This window comes from Mustelus asterias, chromosome 2 (assembly GCF_964213995.1).
Source record: "Mustelus asterias chromosome 2, sMusAst1.hap1.1, whole genome shotgun sequence".
In the NCBI taxonomy this organism is placed as follows: Eukaryota; Metazoa; Chordata; class Chondrichthyes; order Carcharhiniformes; family Triakidae; genus Mustelus; species Mustelus asterias.
In genome coordinates, this window is record NC_135802.1 from 153,537,757 (window position 1) to 153,555,954 (window position 18,198).

At 43.5% G+C, this 18,198-nt stretch overlaps 1 protein-coding gene across 5 annotated transcripts in view; it reads left to right on the top strand.

Moving 5' to 3' along the window:
* Nucleotides 1-1,022: 1,022 nt before the first annotated feature.
* Nucleotides 1,023-18,198, top strand: part of fyco1a (FYVE and coiled-coil domain autophagy adaptor 1a) — a 159,202-nt gene continuing 142,026 nt past the window's right edge. For 3 of the 5 annotated variants that reach the window (XM_078198816.1, XM_078198809.1, XM_078198815.1), the window contains exons 1-6: nucleotides 1,023-1,096; nucleotides 1,183-1,257; nucleotides 3,219-3,304; nucleotides 6,245-6,351; nucleotides 9,702-9,827; nucleotides 11,922-12,028. In XM_078198816.1, the coding sequence (XP_078054942.1) occupies nucleotides 3,247-3,304; nucleotides 6,245-6,351; nucleotides 9,702-9,827; nucleotides 11,922-12,028 (398 nt within the window). In that variant the 5' untranslated portion in view covers nucleotides 1,023-1,096; nucleotides 1,183-1,257; nucleotides 3,219-3,246. Of the gene's footprint in view, nucleotides 1,097-1,182; nucleotides 1,258-2,727; nucleotides 2,808-3,215; nucleotides 3,305-6,244; nucleotides 6,352-9,701; nucleotides 9,828-11,921; nucleotides 12,029-18,198 lie in introns of all 5 variants that reach the window. The other 2 variants (XM_078198814.1, XM_078198813.1) reach the window with 2 other exon arrangements.

The following is an 18,198-nucleotide window of genomic DNA, read 5'->3' on the forward strand; positions in this document are numbered from 1 at the left end:
TGACCTCGCATTAAGTTGATCTTTCTCTACACACTAGCTACGACTGTATCACCATATTCGGCACCCTCTCCTTTCCTTCTCTATGAACGGTATACTTTGTCTGTATAGCGCAAAAAACAATACTTTCCACTGCATCCCAATACACGTGACAATAATAAATCAAATAGGTCCTCAGGATGGTCAAGGTCTTCCTAGTTTTTTTTAAGTTCATTTATTAGTGCCCCAAGTAGGCTTATGTTAACATTGTAATGAAGTTACTGTGAAAATCCCCTAGTTGCCACACTCCAGCGCCTGTTCTGGAACACTGAGGGAGAATTTAGCATGGCCAATCCACCTAACCAGCACATCTTTCGGTCTGTGGGAGGAAACCAGAGCACCCGGAGGAAACCCAGGCAGACATGGGGAGAACGTGCAAACTCCGCAAAGACAGTGACCCAAGGCTGGAATTGAACCCGGGTCCCTGGCGCTATGAGGCAGCAGTGCTGACCACTGTGCCAACTGTGTTCTGTCCCCAATGGATTCTGGAGTGTTCCAGATCACCCAGAGGAACAAGTTAAGTTTGTAGTTACAATACACCTGGGCATGTTTACTACAGGAGACGAGGCCAGGCCGACGGTGGCTGGTTCTTGCTGCCCTGTGATTGACAGGCCCGGGCCCAGGGGCTGGCGCTGTGATTGACAGGCCCGGGCCCGGGGCTCGCGCTGTGATTGACAGGCCCGGGGTTCGCGCTGTGATTGACGGGCGCGGGGCTCGCGCTGTGATTGACAGGCCCGGGGCTGCAAACACATCGTTGAGCGCGAGCCCCGCGCCCGGGCCTGTCAATCACAGCGCGAGCGCCGCGCCCGGGCCTGTCAATCACAGCGCGAGCGCCTGGCCTGTCAGCTGACGGCCCATTGTTGACAGCGGCGCCACACACTAACTTGACAGGCAAACAATCCCGCCCCCCCAGCCCAGCCCGCCGGCTGATTGGGTGAATCCCCGCAGGCGGCGCCGAGCCCCCCGTGTTGATTGGTTGTCTGGCACGCCGCTCAGCGGGCTGGGTTCATGTTGGGTTGCAGCGCGGCCTGGTGCGGTGACGGTGGTGATGGTGGGGGCGGTAAGTGATGAGTATCCCGGGCTGGGAGGGTGCAGGTGTCTGAGTCAGAGCGCACTAATGGCTCCCCTCTTGCCCCTTCTTTCCAGGTTTGTGATCTGGAATCTTCCTGATGGGGCATGAAGAGCTGTCAAGGAAGTGAGAGTGAGGCCTACACGCTGGGTGTGAGTATTGGGGCCTGTGGTGAGGGAACCTGGCCACCAGAATCAGACCCTAAGCTGGCCATTCGGCCCATCCAGTCTGTGTTGGCTCCCTGAAAGATTATTCCTCATTCCTGCCCTTATCTGGCACACTTCCCCGTTACATCACCCAGTTTATCCAGTGCCCCAAAGCGAAAGCAAATACCGCAGACACTGGAAATCTGGAATAAAAACAGAAAGTGCTGGCAGGGCTCAGCCGGTTTGGCAACATCTGCTGATCAGAGAGAACCCTTTTCACTCAGCGAGGAAGAATCATATCGGGCCTCAAAACCGTAACTCTGTGAGCTGGATTTTCTGGCCACACTTGCCCCCAAGACTGGAAAATCCCACCCGAGGTCAATGGACCTTTACATGGTCCGTCCCCCACCACCCGCTACAATTCCTCTGGCAGGCAGGATGGGAAAATTTCACCGTTTCTCTCTCCACAGATTCTGCCTGACCTGCTGAGTTTTTTTGCAGCGTTTCCTGTTTTTATTCAATCACCTGTTGAAAGTCAACGTTGAATCTGCCTCCTCTACCCAGTGCAGTCCAGATCATAACAGCTCTGTGAAAAATAATGTCTTCACACTTTCCAACATCCCACCACACCCCACCACTCTCCCTGCCGGTTTTTTGCAGTTACCTTCAGTCTGTGTCCTGATTATCAATTTTCCTGCTACTGGAAACAGTTTTCCTCTAACTACTCCATCAAAAACGTTGAACATCTAGTATGCCTCCTGTAACCCTCTCAACAACTTGTATTAATATTTTGTCGTTAATGTAGTGAAACATCTTGAGACACTCCACAGGAGTGTTATCAGACAAAATTTGACACTGAGCTAAAGAAGGGGCCTTAAGATTGGGGACCAACTGTTTTTCCTAAGATTTAAGTGGGGCCTTTAAGGAGTTGAGGGTGGCAGAGAGATTTGTTTTGGCGCAAATTCTGGAACTGGGACCTAGACAGTGGGAGGCATGACTACACAGTGGGAGGCATGACTGCCAGTGGTACCGAGAAGGAAGTGGGGATTCATGAACACTTGTTCTCTGCAATATGATAAATACCCTCTGCTCCCTCTCCAACGCCTGCATACATATCCTAAAGAGTGGCACCCAGAATTTGACACAGTATTCCAGTTGAGGTCTAACCAGTCATTTATAAAGAATTAGTATAGCTGCTTTGCTTTTTTATTCTAAGCCTCTATAAAGCCAAGGATCTTTGATATATTCTTTAAACAGTACGATTAACGTGTTCAATCACATTCAAAGATTTGTGTACATATGTGTGAACCTTTGCTGAACACCGTTACAATTATGTGGAATTTGCAGAACAGAAACTGGCCATTTAACTCGGCTGATCTATGCTGGTGTTCAATGTTTCACATCTGCCTTCTCACAATGCTTCACCTAAGTCTATCAATGAACCCTGCTGTTTCTTTTTCCGTCATTTACTTATAGAACTTCCTCTTCGTTCAACTTCGCTACCCACCTCAACTACTCCTTGTGGTAGTAGGTTCCACATTCTAACCACTCTCTGGGTAAGAGGCTGCTCCTTAAGTCTTTATTGACTTAATTATATTTTGTATTTATGAACCTCAGTTTTGGACACACCCACAGGTGGAAACACCTTAACATCTATGTTATCAAACCCGTTCGTACTTTTAAAGACCTCAATTAGATCGTCCTACAGCTTCTCCTTTTATCTCTGTGGCACAGAATTAGCAGAATATCCTATGGCCATGTGTAGTAAAGGGATTCTGTCCCTACAATTTTTTGTGTTGTCTGTGTCTCTCTCAATGGACAAACTACATATCAGTAATATGGATTAGAAATAATGCAGTATGCCTTGCAGCAGATAGCATGCCATTCACATCGTTTTACTTTGCAACTGGTTGCCCAATGGTTATGATACTATTTTCTGTAACATGCAAGTATTTTTAATCAAGCAGGTTATAGACTATTTGAGTTGAAACCATAATGATGGCAGTGTCTGTTGGAGAAAGTCAGATCCAAAGAATAATCCGAGACCTAAAAGGTAAGGATTGCTAGATTTGCTTCCCATGTATATGAATTCTAAATGAATAGAGAACACACTCTTTCAATGTTGTCATTGACATATATCACTCGATGATGGACAAATATTTAGTTTTTCTTGAAGCTATCAGTGGTTTTGCACCTCTGCTGTTAAGTAAACAGTTTAAAGTTTAACAGGCTGCTTCTTGGGTTAGGGTAGGTGTGTCTTCCAGATCCTCCTTGACCAGTCACCAGAAGGCTCGTGATAATGATAGTGACACTGGCAATATCCTATCCAATCTTTACAACCCAAAGAGAAACTCTAGTTCTGATCTGGGGAGGCTACACTCATGAACTCCAAGCAGTGAAGGGGACTGACTATCTTTTCATTGCCAGCTCCTGTATCGCTCAGTAGATGTACCTTTATAACTAGCTGAACAATACGCATCAAGTTCAATCCCAAGTGGACCTTGAATTAGCTAATATATCCCCAGGCTGGTCCTAAGGTTTCTAAAGATGGGTTCCCACCTCTGTCCCAACCTCTGTTGGAAGTGTGTGTGTGTGGAAAAGTTTTCTACTCATCTCCAGTTCTGTCCCTATAATCACTCGATCTTATTTTGTTGATCGCTCGGCGATCTGGAGAGCTGCAAACAATTGCCCCGCTATTTCTGTTGCGGGTGCAGAAGAGGCCGGCAGATTGCCACAATTACGCTGGAGGACAGCCAGAAGGGAAATCCAGCGGCAGGAGACCATAAACGGGGACCCTTGTGGATCATAGAATCCCTACAGTGCAGAAGGAGGCCATCTGACCCATCAAGCCTGCACCAACAACAATCCCACCTAGGTCCCATCCCTGTAGCCCCACATATTTACCCTACTAATCCCCCTGACACTATGGTCATGATAAATTGCCCCTATCAACCTAACCTGCACATCTTTGCATGATCTCTGGGAGAGGGGAAAAGGTAAAACCGCAGTGGTGACAGGGAAAAGAGAGGACATCAGGGCTAGAGGGGTTGATGAGGGGGGTGTGGTGAAGTTGGTTATGAGGAGAGAGAGGCAACAATCACTGGAGGGAGGTTGAGGGTCTGTGGAAGAACGACTGCTCATTCTGGCCCAAAAGGACTGGCTGAAAAGGGCATTTACCTTCCCGCATTAGCAACTCCCCATTTCACTTTTACTGCTGGGATTCCTGACTCCTGGGAGCCTGATTTAAATTTGTTAATGAAGTGCCCTGCCACTTCACTTTTGATGTGGAGATGCTGGCGTTGGACTGTCTTCACTTTTGTACACTGATGAATGTGAAGTAGGTGCTATATTTGAAAATGCATCTGTGTTCAATGGAATTGAAGTAAGAGAGGAAAACTAGAAATTGGTCTGTGAAAGTCTGTACAATCTGGCAGAGCAATTGAAGGAGTTAATGGATATTGATCTAGAAAAAGAGAGTGTGTGTGTGTATGTATGCAGGCCTCCAAGCATATGTGTCTTGGTTAATAAGATGCATTAAGATGAAGCTGCAATGTTCTATCCTTCACCAACTGACTTTCTGAGTTGCAACACTGCCTACTCTGTTTCGGATGAACAATGAAGCAAAGTACCAAGCCAGGAATGGGTGAACATGAGATTGAGCTTGAGATTAAACAGATAGAAAGTTGAGAAAGTTTGTGATGTTTCACAGGGATGTCATGACGACTGATAATGTGTTCGGTCACTCAGCTGTTGCTTTCATCTCACCTCAGCACCGTCTATGATAAAGGCAGAATGCCTCTCCATCATCTTTAAGGCTGGCTTCTCATGGCAGGGGTAGAGGTTATTGGTGTTATAATTTGCTGCTCATTCACTGAGTAAAGGAGGAATCTGGAGCCAGTCTTTCTTTTAATATAGGCTCATTCACATTATTCTGAGACCATAGACTCCCTTTTCCTCTCCCCCACACAGCTAGAAACTGTTTTTTATATATACTAAAGAATAATGCCCAAACCTTTCCCCAATTAGTAATAGCTCCTCTCACCGACAACTAGCAATGCACTTCACTGTGACAGGATTCCAACATTAACAGTAAGGAGCTGAACGGCAGAGGTATTTCCTTCCTTTGTTTTTCCTCTTGTGGCAACTGAGTGAATTAGATGAAAGGTGTCAGTGGAGTGCCACAGTTAAAGTAAGATATTTGTTGGTATCATCCTGATAAAATGGAGGAAAGGGTTTTAATATTGTGCATCAAGTAATTACTGTTGGGGCATCTGGATATCCGCACTGTAAGGTCTTATGTTAGTGCTTTACCCAACCAGAATGCAATATAAATGATTAATTTTGCAGAGTTTACCTTTTGAGAATTTGTATAAAATGTATTTGGTTATGGAGATGTGGCCATCGTTGCCCGGGCCAACAAGTATTGCCCAATTGCCTTTGTAAAAGTGATGGTGGTGAGCTGCCTTCTTGAACCTCTGCAGTCCATAGCACTGTGGGTGTACCTACACTATGTTAGGAAGAGAGTTCTAGGATTTTGAACCGATGACAGTGAAGGAACGGCAATATATTTCCAAGTCAGGATGGTGTGCGGCTTGGAGGGGACTTCCAGGTGGTGGACGTTGTCCTTCTAGAAGGTACTGGTCATGGATTTGTAAGGTGCTACCTTGGAGCCTTGGTGAACTCCTGCAGTGCTTCTTTGTGGGTGGTACATACTGATTCCACTGTTCATCTGTGATGGAAGGAGTGCATGTTTGTGGATGGGATGCCAGTCAAGCAGGCTGCTTTGTCCTGGCTGGTGTCAAGCTTCCAGAGTGCTGATCTTAGCAATTGGTGATGAGAAACTGGTGCAGTAAATGAGAGCAAGAATGGGAAGGTGTTCTGTTTAGGACTGATGGATGTTGATGATTAAAACTGATGGATGTTATTATTTTAGTATTAATATTAACATGTTAGATATCATTTTGAGATGATGTCAAATTTATTGGTTTTGTAGATGCGATTTCAGACTTAAATCGAGAACACAAGGAAAATGGTGAGCCAGTCACTGATGATAGCACCAACCTGCACAAATGCTGCTTAAAATTAGAGTACCTCCTCCAGGTAAGAGGAACCTAGAAGGCAGGAACTTTTACTGTAGGCTTCGTATTATCAACATAGATTTACAATGAGGAGAGATTTAACAGTTTGGTCTTCTACTCGCTGGAGTTTAGAAGGATGAGAGGGGATCTGATCGAGATATAATAAAATTCTAAAAAGGATTGACAGAGTAAACGTAGACCAAATGTTTCCTGTTATGGGGCAATCTTGAACAAGAGGTCACAGGGTATAGGTTGAGAGGCGGTAGACTTAAAACTGAGATGAGGAGGAAATACTTCTCGCAGAGGGTGGTGAATTTGTGGAACTTGCTGCCCCATAGCGCGGTGGGGTCTGAATCATTAAATGGTTTCAAGAAGGAGATAGATGTATTTCTGATTTTTGAAAAAAGATTAAAGGGATATGGAGAACGGTTAAGGAGGTGGATTTGAGACCAGGGAGAGATCAGCCATGATCTGATTGAATGGCGGAGCAGGCTCGAAGGACTGAATTAGCCAACTTCTGCTCTTAATACATATGTTCCTATGATGATCTCACTATTCTGTTTAATTTGCTCATCAGTGATAAAAAATAATTCAGATGGTTGGTATTGTATTTAATACTAAACTATTACTACAATAATCCAGCACTGCTGGCACAAAAACAAAATTAAAACCAGCCTCTAAACTTCTGCAGTGTATTTTTTTGAGAAATATAATGTTGCTCTTTATTCAGGGTAAAGTGTTTAGAAAAACTTGGCTTGGTAGGTCAGTTTTATTACAATAAAGTAAGGCCTGGACTGTTAAGAATGATTGCAATAAAAATGAAAGTTGGGTAGGTGAAATTTATCATCATCTGTACAGGATCTGGATAGGCTAATTCGATTATGATAACAACACTGTCTGGGTAAGTGAGATTTAATTCAATAAAAATATGATGAACCAAATTAGGGACTACCCCAGATACCTTCTCTGGTTTGTTGATGTTAGTCAATTTCATCATTGGTTTCATTTTTATGGAGTTGACAAACATTGATTTATTGGAAGCGCCAAATTGTATTACATGCTGATTTACTTCATGATCTGCCTACTCAGCATTCTTCTGGTAGACGCCTATCTTGCCTGTCTATTTGGCATTTTTCTGGTAGATGCTCATCCTGCCTGCTAACGCCCTCACCGAGAGTCCAGCACCAAAACGGCATGTGTCCTGCTGTTGCCATTTTGGACCTCGCAGGCCACCTGTAGCATCCAGAAAAGCTGTTACTGTGCATCTGATTTTTGTGGCAGTCATCTCTAGCTATATTCCCTGTGTTTCCCTAGCATAGAATAATCTCGCTGTGGACTGGATATTTGTCTCTTAAATGTGTTTTTATCTCAGCCTTAAGGCAGACCTGAGCATGTATTTGGTGAAATGAGGTCAGCTACAAATACTTAAATAAGGTGCACATACAGAACAGCTGTACTGACTGCACTCGCTTAATTCAATCTGAATAACTTATTTTCATGTAATAATACAACATGAAGAACATACCATGCTAGTCCAAATTTATTGTCTTATTGCTTGGCTAGATCACTTCAAACCATTCTCCAGTGTTTACAACCTATTATCCAACATTTTCAATCTTTTCAATTCAGCAAAAGTCCTCACAGCTTTCTCTCTAACAGAATTGACAGGCTTCACCATCTTCCAGTTTCAAAAACCCTCCTATTTATATAAATACATTTAAATTTGACAAACAGGAAGAAAACAGTTTGTCCATCAACCTGACCCCTTTCGCTTGAAGCCTGGCTGGACGCATCTTTTCACTCCTGACTTCTTGCTGCATGTAATCTGATAAGAGGCAAAAAGGATTGAGAAGAAACCAGATCAATATGGAATCCAATGACTTGGACAATCAACAATTGTCTCTCAGTTTTCCATATCAATGTGCGCCATCTTCATTTCTCACTTGCAGATGCCCTTGTAGCAGAGGTATGGACACCCATGAGGTTATGACATAGTTGCCAGTTCACCGTACAAAATGTCTATGGGTATACATTTGAACATATGGTCGTCATCCACTTGATGAATGTGCTGAGCCAATACAGATGTTGTTGTCTTAGCAATGAGTGTCTGCTTATGGATGTAGCACACCAACAGAACCTGTGGGTTGGTGACCTTGTCCTGCCAAGTGATGCTGAGGACACATCTAAGACAACAAAGCTGGAAATTGTTCAGCCTTTCCTTCTGCCTAGCAAGACTACCATGCCAGAATAAGGCTGCTGAGCCACCTCAGACAATGCTAACACAGAGTTCATCACCACAGCATAAACCATTTCCTTACAAGAAGGAAAGCTGCCACGTAAGATGATAAAGGACATTTTGTGATTCTATCCAGCATCTTCCAGGTGATGGTATCAGGCCAATAAAGGCGGGTAGTTCCCTAGTTCTGACTGTCTGTGTTGAATATGGCAACTAAGTGAGCTAGCTTCTAGTCTGAGAGAACTATTCCTGACTGTAATTGAACTATTGAAGATAAAGATGAGGGGATTACAGAGTATGTTTCCAATTTCCTAGGGTGGATGTTATCTGAACCAGGAACCCTATCAGGAAGCATAGTGGAGAACATGCCCTTGTCTACATCAATGGGAACAAAGTAGAAATGGTCGAGAGCTTCAGGGTTTTGGGTGTCCAGATCACCAACAACCTGTCCTGGACCCCCCCATGCCGACACTTTTGTTAAGAAAGCCCACCAATGCCTCTACTTTCTCAGCTACGATTGGCATGTCAGCTACGACTCACCAACTTTTACAGATTCACCATAGAAAGCATTCTTTCTGGTTGTATCACAGCTTGGTATGACTCCTGCTCTGTCCAAGACCGCAAGAAACTACAAAGAGTAGTGAATGTAGTCCAATCCATCACGCAAACCAGCCTCCCATTATTGACTTTGTCTGTGCTTCCCGCTACCTCAGAAAAGCAGCCAGCGTAACTAAGGACCACACGCACCCCAAAAATACCCTCTTCCACCTTCTTCCATCGGGCAAAAGATACAAAAGTCTGAGGTCATGTACCAACTAGCTCAAGAACAGCTTCTTCACTGCTACCATCAGACCTACCTCACATTAAGTTGATCTTTCTCTACACCCTAGCTATGACTGTAACACTACATTCTGCACTCTCACCTTTCCTTCTCTATGAACAGTATGCTTTGTCTGTATAGCATGCAAGAAACAATACTTTTCACTGCATACTAATACAGGTGACAGTAATAAATCAAATCAAAATTGTATACTGAAAGACTCTCTTTTAGGTTTTCATCCTTGTAGTGTGTGTAGCATATGTACAATTGCAAGGTTTGGTTTTTACATTTTTTTAATTCATGCCTTTTGTTAAAGTTTGACCAGAAAGAAAGAACTACTTTTCTCGGCACCAGGAAAGACTACTGGGATTATTTCTGCAATTGTTTAGCCAAGGTGAAAGGCGCTAATGATGGAATTCGCTTTGTGAAGTCTATCCCAGAGGTAAGGAGGTGACGTTCTCCGGATTAATCACTTACCAGTGGGTTATCTTCTGCATTTTGGTTCAAACTTCCTGTTCTGGATTTGCGAATAAGAGAGCTTCTGGCAAACAGTATAGAGTTTGATGAATACTTTGAAGTGGTGGTTTCCCAAGCTACAGTTTAAGCTTTATTAGTGTGCCTTTAGTTCTGAATTTTTTTTAACATTTAATTAACTCTTACGCAGGGAAGCCCTTGGGCAGAATTTTCCACCTCCCCCCGCTATGTGTTTTGCAGAGACAGCCCACCATTTGTTGATGGTGGATTCTTCCGGTCCCGCTGCTGTCAATGTGTTTTCCCATTGTTTACACCCTCTGCTGCCGACAGGAACAGCCAGAAAATCCCACCCTTTGTTTTCAGACTTTTAAAAAATAGCAAAACAAAAACTTAATAATGTTAACAAACAGGAAAATCCCACAAGGTGCATCAAGCTGGCTCGTTTTCAGACAACCCAAGCCTCTCCCTGCTTCTCTCAGTGCTTTCTAGTAACAAGTATCATGATTTTCTCTTGAACTCATTAAGAGTGATTATTAAAGAGCTAAATGTATGCATCTAACCATAACTAAATTGAGAGAGAGTTCATTCACGTGACGTCCAGTGTTCTATGTGGCACCATTGGGCGACTGGGAGGAGGAGGGCCCTCGTTCACCAGCTGGAAAGCTGGTGCAAGCCCTGTGTCACCTGTGAGGGAATGCCCTCCGTAAGTGCCATTCAGGCACTTCACCGGACAGCAGGAGGCCTTTGCCAGGATCAAGGACCCAGGGGTGGAAGTCCTGCCAATCAGAGGCTGGCAGCTCAGTTGAATGGCAGGGTCACTGGGGAGGCAGTGGTTGCTGCCGATACTCGACCCATGCGAGGCCTAGGATCACGGGTGAGTGGTGGCAGAAGTTGCGGGGCTGGTGGGGGGGGAGATCAGCAGCGAGGGCAGCTCCAAGGGGGTGGGCGCTCTCGTAATTTAAACCAAGACCCCCCCTCCCCTGACCCCAGGTAGCCTGGAGGCAACCCATACTGTTTACTTGACGTGCTCCCCACATGGCGAGCTCCCTGCCCACTGTTGGGTTAATCATATCGCCAGTGGAATGAAACATTTAAGTGGGCATTAATTGCTCAATTGGCAGAGGGTGGGAAAGCTATCCATTGGCCTTCTCACCGTGGACTTGATTGGGATGGAAGCAGGAAGGTAGTAGGGGTTTCCACCTGTCCCCTTCCATTTGATTAACTCCCCCACCAGCAATGGGAGAGGGCATTAAATTCTGTACTGAATGTATGTAATCTCTGGGATTGATATTATTTTGGATATCTTGTCATTTCTTTTGGAGAAGTTCCGTTTTTAAAGCCCATTTGGTTTTTTTAAAAAAAGAGGAAGAGGAAACAGTGAAATATATAGAGTGAGTGCAGCAATTCAGTAGGATGCTACCAGAGCCAGGTAGTTATGAGGAGAGGTTAGATGAACTGTATTGTTTCCATTGGAACAGATAAAATCAAGAGGAAGGTTTATATACTGATGTTCAAAATTGAGTGATTTTGATCAAATAAATTTGGAGAACCTGTTCCCATTGGTCGGTCAATTAATAACTAGAGGGCAGAGATCAAAAGTAATCATCAAAACAGCTATGGGAGAACCTAGGAAAAATTTTATTTTTATTCAGTCGACTGTGAAGACCTACCAGAAACGGTGGCTGTAGCAGATTCCATAATTATTTTTGTGGAATGGATATTTTTTTTTAAATTCAAAATGAGTCAAGGTAAATTGGGTGAGGGTGGGGTGGTAGGAATGGTGGTAGTGGAGAATTGATTTGTCGAAATGGGTTTCTGAAATTGGGCAAGGTTTTTTTCCTCTTTTTGCTCTCGTCTATTGTCTGGGAAGGTGGTGCATGACCTTCTGGTAGATAGGTTGACAACTGACGGACCCTGACCATCAACTTTCATGAGTGTATATGAGAAGATAAGCACTGTGAAGTTGTTCCTCGTAAGCATCAATGAATGTATTGTTACATTTTTCATTGTGGGATGGCCTTTATCTATTCCTTAAATTAAATGGCACTTTCTATTTTTCAAGCTGAAAACCTCCCTTGGGAAAGGACGAGCATTCATTCGGTATTCCTTAGTTCACCAGCGCCTGGCTGATACAGTTCAGCAATGCTTGATGAATGTAAAACTCACAAGGTAAGGTCCAGATATTTGAATAGGTCAAGTTGCACCACAAAAGAGCAATTTCTGAATAATTTATTAAGCATAATTAAGGTGCTGCAAAGATATTGAAGGTTGTTTTAAGAATTTTGTGAACTGTAACCTATGTTCTTTAGTTGGAGTTTAACATTACTCAATTGAAGTTTCCTTCTATTCAACTTACTCCAACTGAGTTTGTCGGGTGTATATTAGCAACCTCTGCAATTTAGAATATTTCAGGTATTGTTTTGTCTACATGTGACGTATAATCTGAGGCAAATTTTATGAAATATCTGAACTGATTTACTAGCGAGCTAACGCAGAGTAAGGCCTTGGTTGGATCTCCATTCTGTGCAAAGTTAGCAGATATCCACCTGGATAGTGTGGAGGGCACTACAGTGCCCTGGGTTAGGGAGGGGGAAAGCAATCACGATTCCTGCTCCTAATCATTATTCAATGTCCCTTGTTGGAAGAGTACATGAGATGACTGGATATTGGATGTCTGCAGACTTGATTGTAACACCCAATGTGGTTGAGTAATTTAGCACCCATCGCTGTCTAGATTCACTGATGAATCATAAAATTCCTACAGTGCAGAAGGAGGCCATTCAGCCCGTTGAGCCTGCACCAACAACAATCCCACCCAGTCCCTTAATCCCATGTATTTACCCTGCTAGTCACCCTGTCACTAAGGGGCAATTTAGTATCAATCAACCTAACCCACACAGCCTTGGAGTGTGGGAGGAAATCAGAGCACCCAGAGTGACCAGTTGTGTGAGTTAACAGAGGATAGCCATTCCTGTGGAACCACGCGTCAGTATGGAACTCCAGGGAAAGGGGAGAATTAATTGACAGAAAAAGGAAGTGGGTAAAATCTGACCGATAAGTTATATGTTGGTATATATACAATACCCCTGCATCCCTCTCTCCTTGCCAATGACACAGCAGCCTAGAGGAACAAGAGTGGCAGGTAAGTGAGAACACCATCACCTATCTGCGAGTTTCCATCAAAAGTTACACAGTTTTCTTACTTGGAAATATAAGGCCATTTCTTCAGCATCACTGGGTCAATATCCTGAAACTTGTTACTTAACAGCATTGCGAGTGTACTTGCAGTACATGGAGTACAGTGACTCAAGAAGGTGGCTCACCACGAGCTCCTCAAGGACAGCTAGGCATGGTCAGTAAAAGCTGCTCTAGCCAGTGACGCCCACATCCGATGATCAAATGAATTTAAAAAGTACCATTGTTTTCTTATTGTACTCTGCTATGTAACTGCACTGTTGTTTATTAGGACTTGTATTCAGCTGTCTATGGTGATGCATCTTTCAAATTAACTGCTCTTGTTCACAAGAACGTCTACCCTTCTCCTTGAAACTTTGGGGGGATTGAAAATGTCCTCAATGAGCTTGTGTCCAACAAAGTATTGCCCTGAAGTTATTTATTTCCTCAATAAATTAATAATTTTATTGCGTGTCTTTTACTTAATTACTTTTATCAGTTCAAAGGAGTCTTGTGGCATAGTGGTGGTGTCCCTACCTCTGGGCCAGAAACTCTGGGTTCAGGTCCCACTTCAGGAGGCCACTTGAAGGCCATGGAAGGTATGTTCATAATGTGGCCAAACAAGTTGATTATCTTCTTATAAATCCTTCCATTACACCTGATGGTAAGCGGTAAAAATGGGAGAGTTTCCTGCTCAGCCTGCTAAAGACGACAGCAAACCACTCCAGTACTTCACCAAGCATGGACTAATCAAATGGAACGCCATTGTCGCCAACACCCCTTTTGGGCATGGTATGTGAATGAGGAGGGCAATCAGTTCAAAGTTATTGAAGGGTTGCAATGTTGTGTAAGCAGTGATGGAATTTATGTTAAAAAATAAACCCAGAGAATGAAGATATTATTCTGTCAATCAATATTATTCCATCCAGAATCTGTACATAATTATTATGAATTACTCTCCCATACTACCTACTTTTATAATAACAAAAGTGAGTGCTGCTAACATCAATGTAGACCTGAATTACCTTCTCAACAGATGACAGTACAACTGCTTTTGAAGGTGGCAGCTGACCCTAAATTAACTGTTATGGGAGTCTGTTCCACATCCATCATCCTATGAGAACAAAAATGTTCCTGTCCTGTATTAATTTTCCCAATAAAATAGTGTGTTTACTTCAACCTTATCTACTGCATTCATTATTTTATGGGCACTTCTGTTTAATTTCTCTCAAGTTTCTTGAATATAATTTAGTCGTAATTTGAGTATTGCTGAAATATTGTTTTTTTTAAAGCATTTCTTCTTGCACTCATCAGGACAGTTCGCAAGAATACCAATGCCAGTGGAAATAACAAATTTATACAGTATGAAAAGAGATTGCTAATTGATTGATTGGCAAGTGGACTCTGATTGATAGAGGCATTGCCATGGTGAATGCACCAGTTGATGTTGACTGATAGTTAACTGCCAAGCATTGTTTGAAATTTAAGCCAGGCAGCTTGACTCTGATTGGTCAAGGCATTGCCCTGAGGAATGAACCTGTGAATGGCTGTACCTCATTTTGTTTAGCTGAAACAGGCACAATGTGTGTACATGTTCTTGCTGTCTGCAAAGAACAGGGCTTTGTATATTAAATCTATAGCGCACACAAATGCGCCACACCACAAGTTCAACTGACATTCTTAAATTGGGGTAAGGTGAACAAAGTGGCAGATTCAGGCTTCGCATTAACCTACACAAAACTTGTGACTGTTATGACTAGGATGGGAGGAGTGCACAAATCTACTAGCTTCACTACTCTACAGGCTGCACCATTAGTGTAAATTTGTAGTGTAAATGCCAAGTTTGCAGATGAACAAAAATAGGTGGGAAGGCAAGCGGTTAGGTAAGTGGGCAAAAACGTGGCTGATGGAATATAATGTAGGAAGATGTCAAGTTATGCACTTTGGTAGGAAGAATAAAGGAAATGGTATTATTTAAATGGAGAAAGACTGCAGAAAGCTGCAGCACAGAGGGATGGGGGAGGGGGTACTCGTGCTTAAATCACAACAAGCTAGTTGGGAAGGCAAATAGAATGTTGGAAAGGAAATGGAGTATGAAAATAGGAAAATTCTTGCTAAAGGCACTAGTTAGATCACACCTGGAATACTGTGAACCGTTTTGGTCCCCTCATCTAAGGAAAGATATACTGGCATTGGAAGCAATCCAGAGAAAGCTCTGACAGCAGCAGGGAAGAAGCTGTTCTTGAGTCAGTTTGTACGTGACCTAAGACTTTTGTATCTTTTTCACGAAGGAAGAAGGTGGAAGAGAGAATGTCCATAGTGCGTAGGGTCCTTAATTACGCTGGCTGCTTTGCCGAGGCAGCGGGAAGTGTAGACAGAGTCAATGGATGGGAGGCTGGTTTGCGTGATGGTTTGGGCTACATTCACTAGGCTGATCCACAGTATGGAGGTATCTTCTTATGAGGAGAGGTTAAGTAGGTTGGGCCTGTACTTATTAGCATTTAGAAGAATGAGAGGCGGCCTTGTTGAGATGTATAGGATTCTCAGGGGACTTGACAAGGTAGATATTGAGAGGTTGTTTCCCCATGTGGGAGAGTCTTGGATCAGAGGGTATAATCTCAGAGTAAGTGGTCGCCCATTTAAGACAGAGATGAGGAGGAATTTCTTCTCTCAAATTCTTTACCGCAGAGGGCTGTTGAGTCTGGTTTATTAAGTATGTTCAAGGCAGTGATAGATTTTTAATTAGTAAGGGAATCAAGGGTTATGGGGAAAAGGCGGGAAAGTGGAGTTGAGGATTATATCAGATCAGTCATGATCTCATTGAATGGTGGTGCATACTTGATGGGCCAAATGGCTAACGTCTGCTTCCACCTCTTATGGTCTATGTTTAATTAACTCCCCAAAATAGACAATTATTGACCTTCGCTACCGTTAGATCCAGGACTTTAACCAGGTTTCTTTCACTAAACTCAAAATAGTTTATTTATTATAAAACAAAATCTTTTTTAAAACATGTTGCAAGAACTGGTTGACACAATTAACCAGTAACTATCAAAGTGTAACTATCTATCCCTTTTAAAATACCCTAGCATAAACGCTGACACACACACACACCCACCCACCCACACACACACACAAGGTCTCTGCAGCGATTGGCAGGTAAAGAAAAATGTTATGAAAGATAAAGGCCTGAACTCTCCAGCCTCCCATCAATAGCTTTTTCAGTAGTGAGAGATTTTTGATTTTGATTTGATTTATTATTGTCACATGTATTAACATACAGTAAAAAGTATTGTTTCTTGCGCGCTATACAGACAAAACATACCGTTCATAGAGAAGGAAACGAGAGAGTACAGAATGTAGTGTTACTATCATAGCTAGGGTGTAGAGAAAGATTAACTTAATGCAAGGTAAGTCCATTCAAAAGTCTGACAGCAGCAGGGAAGAAGCTGTTCTTGAGTCAGTTTGTACGTGACCTAAGACTTTTGTATCTTTTTCACGAAGGAAGAAGGTGGAAGAGAGAATGTCCATAGTGCGTAGGGTCCTTAATTACGCTGGCTGCTTTGCTGAGGCAGCGGGAAGTGTAGACAGAGTCAATGGATAGGAGGCTGGTTTGCGTGATGGATTGGGCTACATTCACAACCTTTTGTAGTTTCTTGCGGTCTTGGGCAGAGCAGGAGCCATACCAAGCTGTGATACAACTAGAAAGAATGCTTTCTTTGGTGCATCTGTAAAAGTTGGTGAGAGTCGTAGCTGACATGCCAAATTTCCTTAGTCTTTTGAGAAATAGAGGCGTTGGTGGGCTTACTTAACTATAGTGTCATCATGGGGGGACCAGGACAGGTTGTTGGTGATCTGGACACCTAAAAACCTGAAGCTCTCAACCCTTTCTACTTCATCCCCATTGATGTAGACAGGGGCATGTTCTTCTTTACGCTTCCTGAAGTCAATGACGATCTCCTTCGTTTTGTTGACATTGAGGGAGAGATTATTGTTGCCTCACCAGTTGACCAGATTCTCTATCTCACTCCTGTACTCTGTCTCGTCATTGTTTGAGATCCGACCCACTACGGTGGTGTCGTCAGCAAACTTAAAAATCGAATTGGAAGGAATTTGGCCGCACAGTCATAGGTGTACAAAGAGTATAGTAGGGAGCTGAGAACACAGCCTTGTGGGGCACTGGTGTTGAGGATTATCGTGGAGGAGGTGTTGTTGTCTATCCTTACTGATTGTGGTCTGTGAGTTAGGAAGTTCAGAATCCAGTTGCAGAGGCGTGCCGAGATGGCGTGCCGTTCGCTAGCAGCGGGAATTTCTGGTCCCGCCGCTACCAGTGGGATTTCCCAATATAGCCATCCCTCGCTGCTGAGAAACCCACGGCGGGAGTGCGCTGCCTGCAGGATCAGAGAATCCGCCATTAGCAAACAACTGGAGAATTCTGGTCTAAGTTTGCAAGGTTTTGACCCTGTCCATCTGACTCCCTCATGTGTAGCTTAGTCGCAGTAGGTGTCTGGAGGTTCTCACCAATGGAGTTTCAGTGTGGAGGAGAGGAGAGCCGGATCAATCCTTGGGATTTCCATCTCGTCTCGACCTCTCGAGTTTCCAAATACAGACAAGTTCCACTGAGATGAGGATTCCTGCTTGGATCTTGATAACCACACTGTATTTCAGGAAAGGCAAGGAGACCGTGAATTGGGCAGCTTTCTGCTTCCCAGTTTATTTCAACTGATTTTTCAAAAGTTCAAAACCTGAAGCTCATCTTCGTCAGTTGATTTCCAATACATCACCAAGGCCTTTAATAGGAATTCCCATTGACAGTGGCAGGACCAGGGAATCCCGACGCTAGCAAACAACGTGCCAGCTCTCACCGGCAGGAAACACGCGGCTGGGAGGCTAAAGAATCTTGCCCATGGTTTCCCAACATGATGACATAGCCCAATGTCTTCAAACTGTTCCTGTTTCCCATTTTGATCAACAATTGACTGAATGTTTCCAGGATGTAATCATCCCAATTCATTTCCCTTATCAACCTTTTGTAGTGGGAACTCTTGTTGTCCACATGCTAACTGTTGCTATAGGTGTTATACTGCATTGACTTATATTAAAACCCATTTGCCATATCTCAGTCTAGCATTGGTAATTGATCTAATTCTTTTGAGGATAGTCCA